Below are 17,844 nucleotides of genomic sequence, written 5' to 3' on the forward strand. Positions count from 1 at the left end.
AGCTTTCTTACATGGCACATAATGCACTTTTACTTTCTTCTCCAACACTTTGTTTTTGCATTATTTAAACCAAATTGAACATGTTTCATTATTTATTTGAGGCTAAATTGATTTTATTGATGTATTATATTAAGTTAAAATAAGTGTTCATTCAGTATTGTTGTAATTGTCATTATTACAAACAAAAAAAAAGAAATCGTCCGATTAATTGGTATCGGCATTTTTTTGGTCCTCCAATAATCGGTATCGGTATCGGCGGGGAAAAAAATCATAATCGGGCGACCTCTAATCAGAGCACAAGTCAGAATTGGGGCTTGCAACAGGATATGGGCCAGGGTGTACATGCACATTTCCAGATATCATCAACAGTAATACAACCAAGGCACGACATAGTACAGGGAGAGCTCTGCAGTGCTGATTTATGACATTTGAATATGCATCAGATGGCAACAAGTTCATATTGTACAGCAATTTCATCAGGTAACATGAATACAAGCCGGCGAGAGGTGGTTAGAATAGGATGGGAGACCAAAACTCTGTCTAACCAATAGAGAGTCAGAGTCCTGAGTGTGGGAAAAACATAGTCTGTCCCATGGTTGGGTGAAGAAAGTTTGTAGTCAACAAAGTATGTAGTCATGCAGTCATGAGGCAAATAGAAAAATGTACAAGAAAAAAATAAAATATATAATGACTTGGGGCTAGCCATTGTAAGTTCAGAGTCACTTGCCCCAACAGTGCGTGAGTGCTGGAGGCGAGCGAAAGCTCGGGAGAGAGGGATGAGTGTGGTGGGGGTACTTGTGCCAGACAGGGGGAGACAGGCCAGGGCAGACGGGGAACAAATTGCCGGGTGGAATCCAAGCAGCAGTGCAGCAGGCAATGGGAGTAGGTGTCACACCCACATGGGAGAAGCTTTTATTTCTGGAGGCAGATTTCTTGTAGAAAATGCCAGTGAATGGTCTTTGAACAGCAGAAGGGGGCTTCAGAGGATGCTTTAAAGACTCCCGCCACTTGTTGGGCCCAAAGGCCTTTTACTTTACACCTTAGTGCTAATTGAATTTGTATCTGGTCTGTCCTTGCAAGCCTGGGAGCCTTAACTCAGCATTCAGTCCCCATAAAATTAAATATATCATTGTAATGTACTTTCTTTTCCTTTTTTCTTTTTCTTCTTGGCTTTCAAAATAGTATCATACCAAACACTACTCACTCAGTTCCAGGTTGGATGGTGTCCTCAGATCTCTGCTGTTTGTTTGCTAGAGCACCCTCCGTATAGCTTGGAAAAATAAAAACCTTGGAAGCAGTAATCTCTCCAGTTAATTTTGGTCAAAATTAGGTTGTAGGTTTGGAGTTTTGATCTGGAGCGAAGGCCATGCTGTGGAGGGTAGCATCCTGCATATGTACCTGCTGAAAAATCCAAGTTTATCTAACTCCAAATCTATCCTTTTGTAAAAAAACATGTTGAAAAAATGTGAGAGCTCACGTGCAGCTGTGTCATTCTCTGAGGGGGGTGTGTCTCTAATGCAATGTAATTGAAAATTGTACTCCCAATGTAGGCTACTGCCCCTTTAAGAGCTAGAATAGATTTTGTACCCTATGTTGTGATTCTTAGCAAATATGTTGTCCTCTTCTCACACTATTCAAACCCCACAATGGAATAAACCGTTTATGAAGCGATCTTAGCCTATTGATCACATATTGCAAACAAATAATCTAAACTAAAAACACATATTTTGTCATTTCTGCTAATCAATATACAAAAACAGCACATGTTTCTTTTGCGAATTTGCACATCATTTTGTGGCACCAATGTGAGGGGCTATGGCAGGGGAAACGGTGTTCCAGTAGTCTAGTGTGTGGTGCGGGAATAATGACAAGCGAACCAAGGGAGCTTGGTGTTCACATTGCCCTAATAAAGTGAACCGGACCGCATAATTCAAGCAAACCGGTTCAGGGGCTCTATTCAGTTCTATGGGGGTGTTCACAATGCAAAAATAATTATGCGAACTGCACTGAGTTTGCAAAAAATGGCTGAAATGGACCAAGTGTGAAAACACCAGCAGTATTTATATTTTTATATTTATTATGGATCCCCATTATCTGCTGCCAAAGCAGCAGCTACTCTTCTTGGGGTCCAGCAAAAGTAAGGCAGTTTATACAATTTAAAACATTACAATACATTCACAGATTTCACAACACACTGTGTGCCCTCAGGCCCCTACTCCACCACTACCACATATCTACATTACTAAATCCATGTGTATGTATAGTGCGTGTGTGTGTGTGTGTGTGTGTGTGTGTGTGTGTGTATGTGTGTGTCTGTGCCAATGTTTGTGTTGCTTCACAGTCCCCACTGTTCCATAAGGTGTTTTTTTTATCTGTTTTTTTTTTTAATAAAATGTTACTTCTTGCGTCAGTTACTTGATGTGGAATAGAGTTCCATGTAGTCATGGCTCTATGTAGTACTGTGTGCCTCCCATAGTCTGTTCTGGACTTGGGGACTGTGAAGAGACCTCTTGTGGCATGTCTTGTGGGGTATGCATGGGTGTCCGAGATGTGTGCCAGTAGTTTAGACAGACAACTCGGTGCATTCAACATGTCAATACCTCTCATAAATAAAAGTAGTGATTAAGTCAATCTCTCCTCCACTTTCAGCCATGAGAGATTGACATGCATATTATTAATATTAGCTCTCTGTGTACATCCAAGGGCCAGCCGTGCTGCCCTGTTCTGAGCCAACTGAAATTTTCCCAAGTCCTTTTGTTGGCACCTGACCACACGACTGAACAGTAGTCAAGGCGCGACAAAACTAGGGCTTTATTATTGACAGACTTCTCCCCATCTTAGCTACTACTGCATCAATATGTTTTGCCCATGACAGTTTACAATCTAGGTTTACTCCAAGCAGTTTAGTCATCTCAACTTGCTCAATTTCTACATTATGTATTACAAGATTTAGTTGAGGTTTATGGTTTAGTGAGTGTTTTGTTCCAAATACAATGCTTTTAGTTTTTGAAATATTTAGGGCTAACTTATTACTTTCCACCCACTCTGAAACTAACTGCAGCTCTTTGTTGAGTGTTGCAGTCATTTCAGTTGCTGTAGTAGCTGTTGTGTATAGTGTTGAGTCATCTGCATGCATAGAAACTCTGGCTTTACTCAGTCAGCGGCATGTCATTAGTAAAAATGTAAAAAAGCAAGGGGCCTAAACAGCTACCCTGGGGAATTCCTGAATCTAACTGGATTATATTTGATAGGCTTCCATTAAAGAACAACCTCTGTGTTCTGTTAGACAAGTAACTCTTTATACACATTATAGCAGGGGTGTAAAGCCATAACACATACGTTTTTCCAGCAGTAGACTATGATCAATAATGTCAAAAGCTGCACTGAAGTCTAACAAGACAGCCCCCACAATAATTGTATCATCAATTTGTCTCAACCAATCATCAGTCATTTGTGTAAGTGCTGTGCTTGTTGAGTGTCCTTCCCTATAAGCATGCTGAAATTCTGTTTTCAATTTGTTTACTGTAAAATAGCATTGTATCTGGTCAAACACCATTTTTTCCAGACGTTTTCTAAGGGTTGGTAACAGGCTGATTGGTTGGCTATTTGAGCCAGTAAAGGGGGCTTTACTATCTTGGGTAGCGGAATGACTTTAGCTTCCCTCCAGGCCTGAGGGCACACACTCTCTAGTAGGCTTAAATTGAAGATGTGGCAAATAGGATTGGCAATATCATCTGCTATTATCCTCAGTAATTTTCCATCTAGATTGTCAGACCCTGGTGGCTTGTCATTGTTGATAGACAAAAATCATTTTTTCACCTCTTCCACATTGACTTTACGGAATTCAAAAGTACAATTCTTGTCTTTCATAATTTGGTCCGATATACTTGGATGTGTAGCATCAGCGTTTCTTGCTGGCATGTCATCCCTAAGTTTGCTTATCTTGCCAATGAAAAAGTAATTAAAGTAGTTTGCAATATCATTGGGCTTTGTGATGAATTAGACATCTGATGCAATAAATGAAGGAGCCGAGTTGGCTTTTTACCCCAAAATTTCATTTAAGGTTCCCCAAAGCTTTTTACTATCATTCTTTATATAATGTATCTTTGTTTCATAGTGTAGTATCTTTTTATTTAGTTTAGTCACATGATTTCTTAATTTGCAGTACATTTGTCAATCAGTTGGGCTGTGTCAGTGTCAGCAAGCTGCACCAGGGCTATGGTGTGTGGTGGATCACTCTTTAATCTATCTAGTCTAGCTCAGAACAAAGCTCTAGCTCGACCTGGCTGCGTGGCTACCTGTACTGTACATCACTGCTGCATCCTAGGAGAGTCCCTGGGGTCTGGACTGGTGTTGGGCTGCTGCAACTGTCCTAGAATGTTATCTCTCTCTCTCTTTCTTTTTATCCTCCCTCTCTCTGACTGCCCAGCCTGTCCCAGCTTGCTCGCTTCCATGCCTTCCTGGGCTGGGTGAGTGTCTGCCAGCCAGTCCATTGGGCTGCTGGGGCTGTGGGAAAACCAGAAGGCTATTTGTTTTCAAGTGTGCAGTCCTGCATATACAGTATCAGTCAAAAGTTTGGACACACCTACTCATTCCAGAGTTTTTCTTTATTTTACTATTTTCTACATTGTAGAATAATAGTGAATACATCAAAACTATGAAATAAAACATATAGAATCATGTAGTAACCAAAAAATGTTAAACAAATCAAAATATATTTGAGATTTGAGATTCTTCAAAGTAGCCACCCTTGCCTTGATGACAGCTTTGCACACTCTTGGCATTCTCTCAACCAGCTTCATGAGGTAGTCACCTGGAATGCATTTCAATTAACAGGTGTGCCTTGTTAATTTGTGGAATATCTTTCCTTTTTAATGCGTTTGAGCCAATCAGTTGTGTTGTGACAAGGTAGGTGGGGTATACAGAAGATAGCACTATTTGGTAGTAGACCAAGTCCATATTATGGCAATAACAGCTCAAATAAGCAAAGACAAACGACAGTCCATCATTACTTTAAGACATGAAGGTCAGTCAATCCGGGAAAGTGTCAAGAACTTGGAAAGTTTCTTGAAGTGCAATCGCAAAGACCATCAAGCGCTATGATGAAACTGGCTCTCATGGGGACCACCACAGGAAAGGAAGCCTCAGAGTTACCTCTGCTGCAGAGGATACATTTATTAGAGTTACCAGCCTCAGAGATTGCAGTCCAAATAAATGCTTCACAGAGTTCAAGTAACAGACACATCTCAACATCAACTGTTCAGAGGAGACTGTGTGAATCAGACCTTCATGGTCGAATTGCTGCAAAGAAACCACTACAATAATAAGAAGAGACTTGCTTGGGTCAATAAACACAAGCAATGGACATTAGACCGGTGGAAATCTGTCCTTTGGTCCGTTGAGTCAAAATGTGAGATTTTTGGTTCCAACCGCATTGTCTTTGTGAGGCACAGAGTAGGTGAATGGATGATCTCCGCATGTGTGGTTCCCACCGTGAAGCATGGAGGAGGAGGAGGTGTGATGGGTGGGGGTGCTTTGCTGGTGACACTGTCAGTGATTTATTTAGAATTCAAGGCACACTTAACCAGTATGTGTCACGTCCTGACCAGTATAAGGGTTAATTGTTATGCTAGTTTGGTCAGGACGTGACAGAGGGTATTTGTTTTATGTGGTTCGGGGTGGTGTTTTTGTAGAAGGGCGTTTGATTTATTATTTCCGGGTTTTGGTTTATGTTCTATGTTTATGTATTTCTATGTTTAGTCTAGTGAGTGTTTTTCTATGTTAGGTTAATGGGGGTTTGGGACTCTCAATCGGAGGCAGGTGCTTCCTCGTTGCCTCTGATTGAGAGTCCTATATATGAGTAATTGTTTGGTGTAGGTTTTGTGGGAGATTGTTTCTTGTCTAGCGTGTGTGAGCCTGAGAAGCCTGTTCGTTGATCGTGAGTTCGTTTTGTTATTTTGGTGTTCATTTTGAGTTTAATAAAAGTTCAAGATGAGCAACCACATACCTGCTGCATTTTGGTCCTCCTTTCCCAACGACAACCGTGACAGTATGGCTACCACACCATTCTGCAGTGATACACCATCCCATCTGGTTTGCGCATTGTTGGACTATCATTTGTTTTTCAACAGGACAATGACCCAACACACCCCCAGGCTGTGTAAGGTCTATTTGACCAGGAAGGAGAGTGATGAAGTGCTGCATCAGATGGCCTGGCCTCCTCAATCACCTGACCTCAACCCAATTGAGATTGTTTGCCATGAGTTGGACCGCCGAGTGAAGGAACAGCAGCCAACAATTGCTCAGCATATATGGGAACTCCTTCAGGACTGTTGGAAAAACATTCTAGGTGAAGCTGGTTGAGAGAATGCCAAGAGTGTGCAAAGCTGTCATCAAGGCAAAGGGCGGCTACTTTGAAGAATCTAAAAAATAAAATATATTTTGATTTGTTGAACACTTTTTAGGTTACTACATGATTCCATATGTGTTATTTCATAGTTTTGATGTCTTCAATATTATTCGACAATGTATAAAATAGTAAAAAATAAAGAAAAACCCTTGAATGAGTCGGTGTGTCCAAACTTTTGTCTGGTACTGTAAGTTGACCATTTTAAAGTGATTTTTACACTACTGAGTTCAACTGAGGCAAACCAAACTGTACTGAGCTAACCTGGTTACTCATCCACCATAGTTTCTAGAACCGGCAATGTGGAGTAAAAAATATCAGAGCCAGCAGAATTTGGTTTGGGTCTGCATGATAGTGTACAGAGGGTCTAAGACATTCATTCAAGGAGATGCTTTCGACACAGCAGTCTCATCAGGTCTGTCAGTTGGGGGGCCTCCAGACACCCACCTGCACTGCTACTGTGATTGTGCTGTGACTCAGAGGTAGAGTCAACCGAAGCTACATGTGATGATGACTGTAGGCTACATGTTTAGCTTCATGAGCGGATTTGAGTGTCCCCAGCATACACAGTCATCAGAATTTAGAGTTGGTCCAGTGATTCATCTAGGACATTGGCTCATGATACGCCTCTTTAAAATGATGAGCAAATGGCATTGAGAGGAGGAACTGAACCTTGAAAATGGCTAATTGAAGGGGAGAATGCTATCCTTACTGTGAGAACTGAACTGTTGGAAACTGGGAATATCCCCTTCTTTATTCTGGTTTATAAAAGGCCCTCTCATGTTGTTTGTGTATCCACCCAAGAATTTATAACTTAGTAATTACTGTACATATAAATTCACACAGGAATGACAAAATGTGTCAGTTGTAGGGCTGACCCCATTTCGTTGACTGGTCGATTGTTTGGTCGATAGGCTGTTGGTCGACCGAGATTTCTTTAGTCGAGCAGTCACCATTTGTTTTTCATGGTGCACAAGACACTTGTCTGATTCGCGCTGTCTCAGTGGACTAATCCATTGCAGAGGCCACAGGGATGGCACAGTCCATCACTCTAAGACATGTGATGCTGAAATTGTATATTGTTATATTATGTAAAAAATAATGGTGCAACACAAATAAATATAATATTATTTGATAACAAATGTGCTTTCTCACGCCTTGGATGTGGTCGCTGTCCGCGGCTCTAAAACATAATATTCAGTGCGCCGTGGAATTGACGCCTTTCCTTATGTTGCTATGTGCATAATAGAAAAGTTAACCAGCATATTGGGATTGAGAACAATGCGGCGGAGGCAGCAGCAGCTGAGACGAGGAAACAGCCCTTGCCTTAAGCCCTATTCGAACGGGATTAGTTTTGCTAGGGGAGGTCGGGTAATGTAATTATGTGCACAAACACAAAACACTACATCCATAATTTTAGTCCCATCCAAATTTGCCATGGCAGTAATTTATACATGACAGGAGTTTAAAAAAATCCAGCCAGAATAACCTACTGTTTGGAGAACTCCAAGGTTCTCTGATAATACTAGTCCCATGTGAATCGTAATTCCTGTGTTGTGAGAGAAATGTCTGAGTTTGACAGGTGTTGTTCACGATTTCAGCAAGGATATAATAACTGATTTGATAAATTGAACAAAGTACTGTGCATAGCCGATATATGAAGGGCCAACATGTATCAACTTTCAAATCAAATCAAATTTTATTTGTCACATACACATGGTTAGCAGATGTTAATGCGAGTGTAGCGAAATGCTTGTGCTTCTAGTTCCGACCGTGCAGTAATATCTAACAAGTAATCTATCAATTTCACAACAACTACCTAATACACACAAGTGTAAAGGAATGAATAAGAATATGTACATATAAATATATGGATGATCGATGGCCGAACAGCATAGACAAGATGCAGTAGATGGTATAGAGTACAGTATATACATATGAGATGAGTAATGTAGGTTATGTAAACATTATATAAAGTGCCATTGTTTAAAGTGGCTAGTGATACATTTATTACATCCAATTTTGAATTATTAAAGTGGCTAGAGATTTGAGTCACTATGTTGGCAGCAGCCACTCAATGTTAGTGATGGTTGTTCAACAGTCTGATGGCCTTGAGATAGAAGCTGTTTTTCAGTCTCTCGGTCCCAGCTTTGATGCACCTGTACTGACCTCGCCTTCTGGATGATAGCGGGGTGAACAGGCAGTGTCTTGGGTGGTTGTTGTTCTAGATTATCTTTTTGGCCTTCCTGTGACATCGGGTGGTGTAGGTGTCCTGGAGGGCAGGTAGTTTACCCCCGGTGATGCGTTGTGCAGACCTCACTACCCTCTGGAGAGCCTTACGGTTCTGGTCGGAGCAGTTGCCGTACCAGGCGGTGATACAGCCCGACAGGATGCGCTCGATTGTGCACCAGTACAAGTTTGTGAGTGTTTTTAGGTGGCAAGCCAAATTATTTCAGCCTCCTGAGGTTGAAGATGCGCTGTTGCGCCTTCTTCACCATGCTGTCTGTGTGGGTGGACCTTTTCAGTTTGTCCGTGATGTGTACGCCGAGGAACTTAAAACTTTCCACCTTCTCCACTACTGTCGATGTGGATAGGGGGGTGCTCCCTCTGCTGTTTCCTGAAGTCCATGATCATCACCTTTGTTTTGTTGACGTAGAGTGTGAGGTTATTTTCCTGACACCACACTCCGAGGGCCCTCACTTCCTCTCTGTAGGCCGTCTCGTCGTTGTTGGTAATCAAGCCTACCACCGTAGTATTGTCTGCAACTTGATGATTGAGTTGGAGGCGTGCATGGCCACGCAGTCATGGGTGAACAGGGAGTACAGGAGAGGGCTGAGAACGCACCCTTGTGGGGCCCCAGTGTTGAAGATCAGCGGGGTGGAGATGTTGTTTCCTACCCTCACCACCTGGGGGCGGCCCGTCAAAGTCCAGGACCCAGTTGCACAGGGCGGGGTCGAGACCCAGGGTCTCGAGCTTAATGATGAGTTTGGAGGGTACTATGGTGTTATATGCTGTAAGTGAATGCTTTTGTTCATATGCTTTGTGCATATGAATTGAATATTGCCAAATGCACCAGTAAAAAAATATTGTGCCTATTTAATATAACCCTTCCTGTTAATAGATCGAAATGATTTGTTCACTTTCGCATCCATAGCCTTAAAACGCATCTCAAACGCAAGTGCACTGTTTAGCTCACATCTGAAGGCTGGGGGACATTTAGGACGTCTACTGCGGAATTGCTAAAACATCCTAATGATTATGATAAGACTTCCTCAATTCTAATATTATGACGACGCTATACCAAAGATGGTTTAGAAACTTGGTAAACCAAGCTCGAGTTATCAGTTATCAGCCCTGTTATCGCCTGGAATATCTTCACACCTAGAAAAGAAACCTCCAGGCTTCCGTCACAAGCGCCTCCTGTTAAGTCTTAATACTGTAACTTACTTAGGTCTATATGTCAATATATATGCTACTGTAACAATCAATCATTCATTCGTTCATGCCGTTACACAGCATACGATACATTCATGCTTTGAAATGCAATCAAGCATTTTAGTTTTAAAATGAATTAACAAAGGGAGCTTTGAATAATTAGCCTAAACAATAAACAAGCCACAATTCACGAAAGCATGCAACTGTTTTTAGTTTGCTGTAATAAAGGCTTTATACAATTGAAGTCGGAAGTTTACATACACTTAGGTTGGAGTCACTAAAACTCGTTTTTCAACCACTCCACAAATTTGTGTCCTCTGGTCTGATGAAACAAAAATATAACTGTTTGGCCATAATCACTATCATTAAGTTTGGAGGAAAAAGGGGGAGGCTTGCAAGCTGAAGAACACCATCCCAACCGTGAAGCACGGCGGTGGCAGCATCATGTTATGTGGGTGCTTTGCTGCAGGAGGGACTGGTGCACTTCATAAAATAGATGGCATCATGAGAAAATGGTGGATATATTGAAGCAACATCTCAAGACATCAGTCAGGAAGTTAAAGCTTGGTCGCAAATGGGTCTTCCAAATGGACAATGACCCCAAGCATACTTCCAAAGTTGTGGCAAAATGGCTTAAGGACAACAAAGTCAAGGTATTGGAGTGGCATCACAAAGCCCTGACCTCAATCATATAGAACATATAGAACTGAAAAAGCATGTGTGAGCAAGAAGGCCTACAAACCTGACTCAGCTTCACCAGCTCTGACAGGAGGAATGGGACAAAAGTCACCCAACTTATTGTGGGAAGCTTGTGGAAGGCTACCCAAAATGTTTGACCCAAGTTAAACAATGTAAAGGCAATGCTACCAAATACTAATTGAGTGTATGTAAACTTCTGACCCACTGGGAATGTGATGAAAGAAATAAAAGCTGTAATAAATCATTCTCTCTACTATTATTCTGACATTTCACATTCTTAAAATAAAGTGGTGATCCTAACTGACCTAAGACAGGGAATTGTTACTAGGATTAAATGTCATGAATTGTGAAAATCTGAGTTTAAATGTATTTGACTAAGGTGTATGTAAACTTCCGACTTCAACTGTGTATATATTTTTTCCGTTAAAACAGACTCTCTGGAACACTTGTTTATTTAGTGTCGTTTACAATGTTCCAAATGGTCCGAAAAATAATATTGTGATCTAACAGCACCTGTTTGGCACACATAATACTCACGCAATGCTTGCTCCTTCCTATACCTTCCTTTTTCGTGATCTCCAGTGGTTTCCACAACTAAGTAAAATGTATTCCACAGATCTGACATCCCCTTTCCCTCCTGAGCAACCAGTAACCATTCACCCATTTCTTTTTCACGTCCTCCGAATCCATTTTGCTGTCAACATTACTGTGTTTGGAGTTTGTCGTAACCAATTTATTGATGTGATTTTGATAGGCTATAGGCTTTAGGCCCAATTGGTCACATGCATGCGATGTTTATGTTTGACATAAAGAGAGCAAGGGTTGAGGGAATATGGAATGTTTTTCGTTAACAAAAAAAAACATTTTCAGTCAGAAAGAAGTAAGAAACTAAATGGCTGAAATTATGTGGCAGCTTCAGCACGGACAGCGCAATAAACACTTGCTGGGCTGTGGTGCCTTTTCGCTGCAGTGGGGAGCGAGCCAGTCACACAGACACTCGCTGTCATATTTTTTATGACATTGTGACCATCAGGCTCTTTCTTAAATAATTTGTGTGTCTTAATTATTTAATAAAACCTTGTACTTAAAGCATCAGACAAGCTCAGTGCATACAGTGCCTTGCAAAAGTATTCATCCCCTTGGAGTTTTTCGTGTTTTGTTGCATTACAACCTGTCATTTAAATTGATTTTTATTTGGATTTCATTTGGATTTCAAAAAATTCAAAAAATAAAAACCGGAAAAGTGGTGCGTACATATGTATTCACCTCCTTTGCTATGAAGCCCCTAAATAAGATCTGGTGCAACCAATTACCTTCAGAAGTCACATAATTAGTTAAATAACATCCACCTGTGTGCAATTTAAGTGTCACATGATCAGTCACATGATCTCAGTATATATACACCTGTTCTGAAAGGCCCCAGAGTCTGCAACACCACTAAGCAAGAGGCACCACCAAGCAAGCGGCGCTATGAAGACCAAGGAGCTCGCCAAACAGGTCAGGGACAAAGTTGTGGAGAAGTACAGATCAGGGTTGGGTTATAAAAAAATATCAGAATCTTTGAACATCCCACGGAGCACCATTAATCCATTATTAAAAAATGGAAAGAATATGTCTCCACAATAAACCTGCCATGAGAGGGCCGCCCACCAAAACACACAGACCAGGCAAGGAGGGCATTAATCAGAGAGGCAACAAAGAAACCAAAGATAACCCTGAAGGAGCTGCAAAGCTCCACAGCGGAGATTGGAGTATCTGTCCATAGGACCACTTTAAGCCGTACACTCCACAGAGCTGGGCTTTACGGAAGAGTAGCCAGAAAAAAGCCATTGCTTAAAGAACAAAAATAAGCAGACATGTTTGGTGTTCGCCCAAAAGGCATGTGGGAGACTCCCCAAACATATGGAAGAAGGTACTCTGGTCAGATGAGACAAAAATGTAGCATTTTGGCCATCAAGGAAAACGCTATGTCTGGCGCAAAACCAACACCTCTCATCACCCCGAGAATACCATCGCCACAGTGAAGCATGGTGGTGGCAGCATCATGCTTAGGGGATGTTCTTCATCGGCAGGGACTGAGAAACTGGTCAGAGTTGAAGGAATGATGGATGGCGCTAAATGCAGGGAAATTCTTGAGGGAAACCTGTTTCAGTCTTCCAGAGATTTGAGACTGGGACGGAGGTTCTCCTTACAGCAGAACAATGACCCTAAGCATACTGCTAAAGCAATACTCGAGTGGTTTAAGGGGAAACATTTAAATGTCTTGGAATGGCCTAGTCAAAGCCCAGACCTCAATCCAATTGAGAATCTGTGGTATGACTTAAAGATTACTGTACACCAACGGAACCCATCCAACTTGAAGGAGCTGGAGCAGTTTTGCCTTGAAGAATGGGCAAAAATCCCAGTGGCTAGATGTACCAAGTTTATAGAGACATACCCCAAGAGACTTGCTGCTGTAATTGCTGCAAAAGGTGGCTCTACCAAGTATTGACTTTGGGGGGGTGAATAGTTATGCCCGCTCAAGTTATGTTTTTTTGTCTTATTTCTTGTTTGTTTCACTTTTTTTTTATTTTGCATCTTCAAAGTGTTAGGCATGTTGTGTAAATGAAATGATACAAACCCCCCAAAAATCTATTTAAATTCCAGGTTGTAAAGCAACAAAATAGGAAAAATGCCAAGGGGGTTGAATACTTTTACAAGCCACTGTATGGAGTTGCTTTTATTCAAACACACTAAGTTGTGTCTGTCTATATATGGAAAATACGTTTCAACATTTCAACCAATCGATTGGTCGAAAGAACAGAACGACTCTTGGTCGATCAAGATTTTTTTTGGGTCGGGGACAGCCCTAGCAGTTGAATGAGCTCATCTACCTAATTAATGTGTTTCTATATTATACTTCAATAGGCCATTATAGTACTGTACCACCTGATCTCCACAGTTCCTAAGTGCGGTTTTCCCACAAAGCATTTCCTTTGTTTCTACAGCCTCTCTAAGGTTTCTGAGCTTCATATCAGAGCCTGCGTCCCAAATGACACCCTATATTCCCTATAGAGTGCACTACGTTTAACCAGAGCCCTATGGGCCCTGATCAAAAGTAGTGCACTACATGGAGAATATGGTGCCATTTGGACACACACAGAGTGGCTGCCTGCCACTATAGCATTAGTACTAGGGTTGAGCAGGCAGGCGTGGGCTTGGCTGGCACGTTGCCATATCTGTGTTGTAACTGTCTAAACAGTAGGGCTGGGCTCAGGGCAGCATGGCCATACTTCTCTAATCTCAAGGAAATTCAACCTTATAGTGACTAAGGGCTGGGCTATGAATGTGTGTGTGTGTGTGTGTGTGTGTGTGTGTGTGTGTGTGTGTGTGTGTGTGTGTGTGTGTGTGTGGGCTGGGAGATAGAAGAGAGGGATACTGTATAGAGGGAAATAGAGCAGTGACAGTAGCTCTTTCTCTATATCTGCCTTACTGCCCTTTGTGCGCTCTCCCCTAGGCTCTAGACGTAGACCGAGGAGTACTTTCCAAGATCAAGAAGTCTGTCAAGGCCATAAACAACTCTGGCCTGGGTGAGTACAGCACAACGCAACACAGCATAGTACAGTACAGAACAGTACAGCACTGTGCTTTACAGTATAGGTATAGTAGGCCTATAATATTATACATTACAGTACAGTGAGTCAGTCCTGGTATACACTTTCCATATACTGTATACTGTTATACCATCTATATCACCACACCCACTCAAGTTTCACACCTTTTTGTTTACGTGCTAACCTCAGTACTTTTTAGTTGTGCAGCATGTTGGTATATATTACACAGTAATCTCTTGTACTATTCAGTTTTTGGTGCAGCACCCTCTTGTTTTCATTAACCTCTCAATGCTTCTTAAACTACAATAGACTACTGTATTGACACTGACACAGATTGGAGCGATTGCAGTGTTTCACCTACCATTGAACATTTTGATCTCAGAGGATCTGGATCTTGATTTGGGGGCCTTCACACGCCACCTGGAAATTGAAGGTGAAGTGTAACCTTGAAGGGTGAAGTGTTTGAAGAAGGTGAAGTGTAACCTTGAAAGAGAGAGGGAGGCAGAGAATGAGAGTGATATCACCTCTCCACATTCCTCCCATTCCACACACCTGTCCCAGCAGGCCAAAGGAACAGAGATGTTGCTCATGTAACTCCAGTCCTTCCTATAATACGGTATATTAAGCGTCCCTAGACCCAGGCCTTTTCTCTCCATGACTGGCCCTCTCCACCCTTCACCCAGTCCACAGACCTTCCAGTGTCGTCCCAGGTCTGAGTCAAAATCCTGGGGTGTTTTTGAAACGGATCAGGAGTTGTTAATCATGGATCTAATCGAGGGTGATCTGCACATGCTGGGAATACCTTAGCGCCTGCTTTGGTTTGGAGCTGCTGTGTAAACTAAGCTCGTAGTTTGTTACACACACTTCGCGCGCCCTTACATGCTGTTCATTGTTAAGAAGAGGCCGTGTGAGAATGGCTTCATTAGCCTGGTCCCGGATCTGTTTGTGCTGTCTTGACAACTCCTATGGTCAATTACCTTCCTCAAGCTTATTGGTGATTATTCATAGACAAGGCTTTTCCATTTTATAGGTCAGGTCAACTTAGAAACATGGATAGCATCACAGAGATGTGAAATGCCCACAAAAAAATCACGGGATTGCATAGCAAAGAAGATAATATGAATATGGGAGTCTGTATTGTTTTTTTAATGACGTAAAGTGTGTTGTGATGACCCGTTACTTAAACTCTGGTTCGACTTGACTACTGACTGCAAGTGACCGCCGTGCATGTTTCCCAGCCCACTTTGACAATGAGGAACAGTACATCCAGTCTATGGAGAAGTTTGGGGACAACTGTGTCTGTAGAGAGGACCCTGAGGTGGGCTCAGCCTTCCTCAAGTTTGCCGTCTTTACCAAAGAGCTCACAGCCCTCTTCAAGAACCTGGTGAGACCCCACCACACACACACACACACACACAGAGCTATACACTGTCGCATACTGTGTCTCTACCTCCTTTCTCTCTCCACCTCTCAAATACCTCCATTGTGGCCCTTGTTTTTCTCTTATTCATCGTTTTTATCTGCCCTTTCATTTTAGCTGTCACAACCATGCGTGTGGAGTGTACACTTTTGAAGATATCTAGACCTATTTAAGACTATGTAACAGGCAGAACTTTCCTTTTAAGACATTGTGAAAGAAGAGGTTGAGTGCTCAGTTGCTAATTTCATAGTGTGAATTGTTAGCGTTTCCTTCACACCTTGTGATGGGTGACTTGTGAAGGGTTTAGGCTTTCTTGAACAGAGTAGCCTCTCTGTCAATTCAATTCAATTTAAGGGGCTTTATTGGCATGGGAAACATATGTTAACATTGCCAAAGCAAGTGAAATAGATAATAAACAAAAGTGAAAAAAACTGTTAAAAATGAACAGTAAACATCACACTTACAAAAGTTCCAAAAGAATAAAGACACTTCAAATGTCAAATTATGTCTATATAAAGTGTTGTAATGATGTGAAAATTGTTAAAGTACAAAAGGGAAAATAAATAAACAGAAATAGACAGTGCCTTGCAAAAGTATTCATCCCACTTGGCGTTTTTCCTATTTTGTTGCATTACAAACTGTAATTTAAATGGATGCTTATTTGGATTTCATGTAATGGACATACACAAAATAGTCCAAATTGGTGAAGTGAAATGAGAAAAAAAACTTGTTTAAAAAAATTCCCCCCCAAAATAATTGAAAAGTGGTGTGTGCATATGTATGTGTGCATTTGCTATGAATCCCCTAAATAAGATCTGGTGCAACCAATTACCTTCAGAAGTTACATAATTAGTTAAATAAAGTCCACCTGTGTGCAATCTAAGTGTCACATGATCTGTCACATGATCTCATGATACACCTGTTCTGAAAGGCCCCAGAGTCTGCAACACCACTAAGCAAGGGACACCATGAAGACCAAGGAGCTCACCAAACAGGTCAGGGACAAAGTTGTGGAGAAGTACAGATCAGGGTTTGGTTATAAAAAAATATCAGAAACTTTGAACATCCCACGGAGCGCCATTAAATCCATTATTAAAAAAATTGAAAGAATTTGGCATGACAACAAACCTGCCAAGAGAGGGCCGCCCACCAAAACTTGCGAACCAGGCAAGGAGGGCATTAATCAGAGAGGCAACAAAGAGACCAAAGATAACCCTGAAGGAGCTGCAAAGCTCCACAGCGGAGATTGGAGTATCTGTCCATAGGACCACTTTAAGCCATACACTCCACAGAGCTGGGCTTTACGGAAGAGTGGCCAGAAAAAAGCCATTGCTTAAAGATAAAAATAAGTAAACATGTTTGGTGTTCGCCAAAAGGAAATTAAGGGAAACCTGTTTGTCTTCCAGAGATTTGAGATTAGGATGGAGGTTCACCTTACAGCAGCACAATGACCCTAAGCATACTGCTAAAGCAACAATCGAGTGGTTTAAGGGGAAACGTTTAAATGTCTTGGAATGGCATAGTCAAAGCCCAGACCTCAATCCAATTGAGAATCCCAGTGGCTAGATGTGCCAAGTTTATAGAGACATACCCCAAGAGACTTGCAGCTGTAATTGCTGCACAAGGTGGCTCTACAAAGTATTGACTTTTGGGGGGGTGAATAGTTATGCCTACTCAAGTTTTTTTGTCTTATTTTTTTGTTTGTTTCACAATAAAAAATATTTTGCATCTTCAAAGTGTTAGGCATGTTGTGTAAATCAAATGACACAAACCCCCCAAAAATCTATTTCAATTCCAGGTTGAAATGCAACAAAATTGGAAAAATGGCAACGGAGGTGAATACTTTCACAAGCCACTCTAGGATGTATTTACAGTGGTGTTTGTTCTTCACTGGTTGTCCACATTTCACTCTAACTCTGTCTGCCCTCCCGTCTGTCTGCCTGTCTGTCCGCCTGTCTGTGTTTGCAGTTGCAGAACATGAACAACATCATTACCTTCCCCTTAGACAGTCTACTGAAAGGAGACCTGAAAGGGGTCAAAGGGGTAGGTATACTACATGTGTTATTAAATGTTATCAATCACAGTGTTTTACCATAACCAATCAGAACATGTGTTTTACCATACCAGTCAGAACAAGAGGTAAGGAGTAGGCCTGTCCCATGCTAGTCATTTTGAACACACATAGCCACAGGATCCTCCTCCTAATTCCGATCCCTAGCCATTTAAGGAATGCCTTGTAAATTACTTCATGAGCAAAGTCCATGTGACTGACCTCTAACCTTGAATATAAA

At 41.6% G+C, this 17,844-nt stretch overlaps 1 protein-coding gene across 1 annotated transcript in view; it reads left to right on the forward strand.

The window, feature by feature from the left end:
* The window catches only part of LOC106607659 (arf-GAP with SH3 domain, ANK repeat and PH domain-containing protein 2), a 53,403-nt gene that overhangs the window by 10,762 nt on the left and 24,797 nt on the right, over nt 1-17,844 (forward strand). Inside the window, exons 2-4 of the mRNA XM_014204849.2 lie at nt 14,037-14,109; nt 15,372-15,517; nt 17,522-17,596. Coding sequence (XP_014060324.1) covers nt 14,037-14,109; nt 15,372-15,517; nt 17,522-17,596 — 294 coding nt within the window. The remainder of the gene's footprint in view (nt 1-14,036; nt 14,110-15,371; nt 15,518-17,521; nt 17,597-17,844) is intronic.

This window comes from Salmo salar, chromosome ssa06 (genome assembly GCF_905237065.1).
Source record: "Salmo salar chromosome ssa06, Ssal_v3.1, whole genome shotgun sequence".
NCBI lineage: Eukaryota > Metazoa > Chordata > Actinopteri > Salmoniformes > Salmonidae > Salmo > Salmo salar.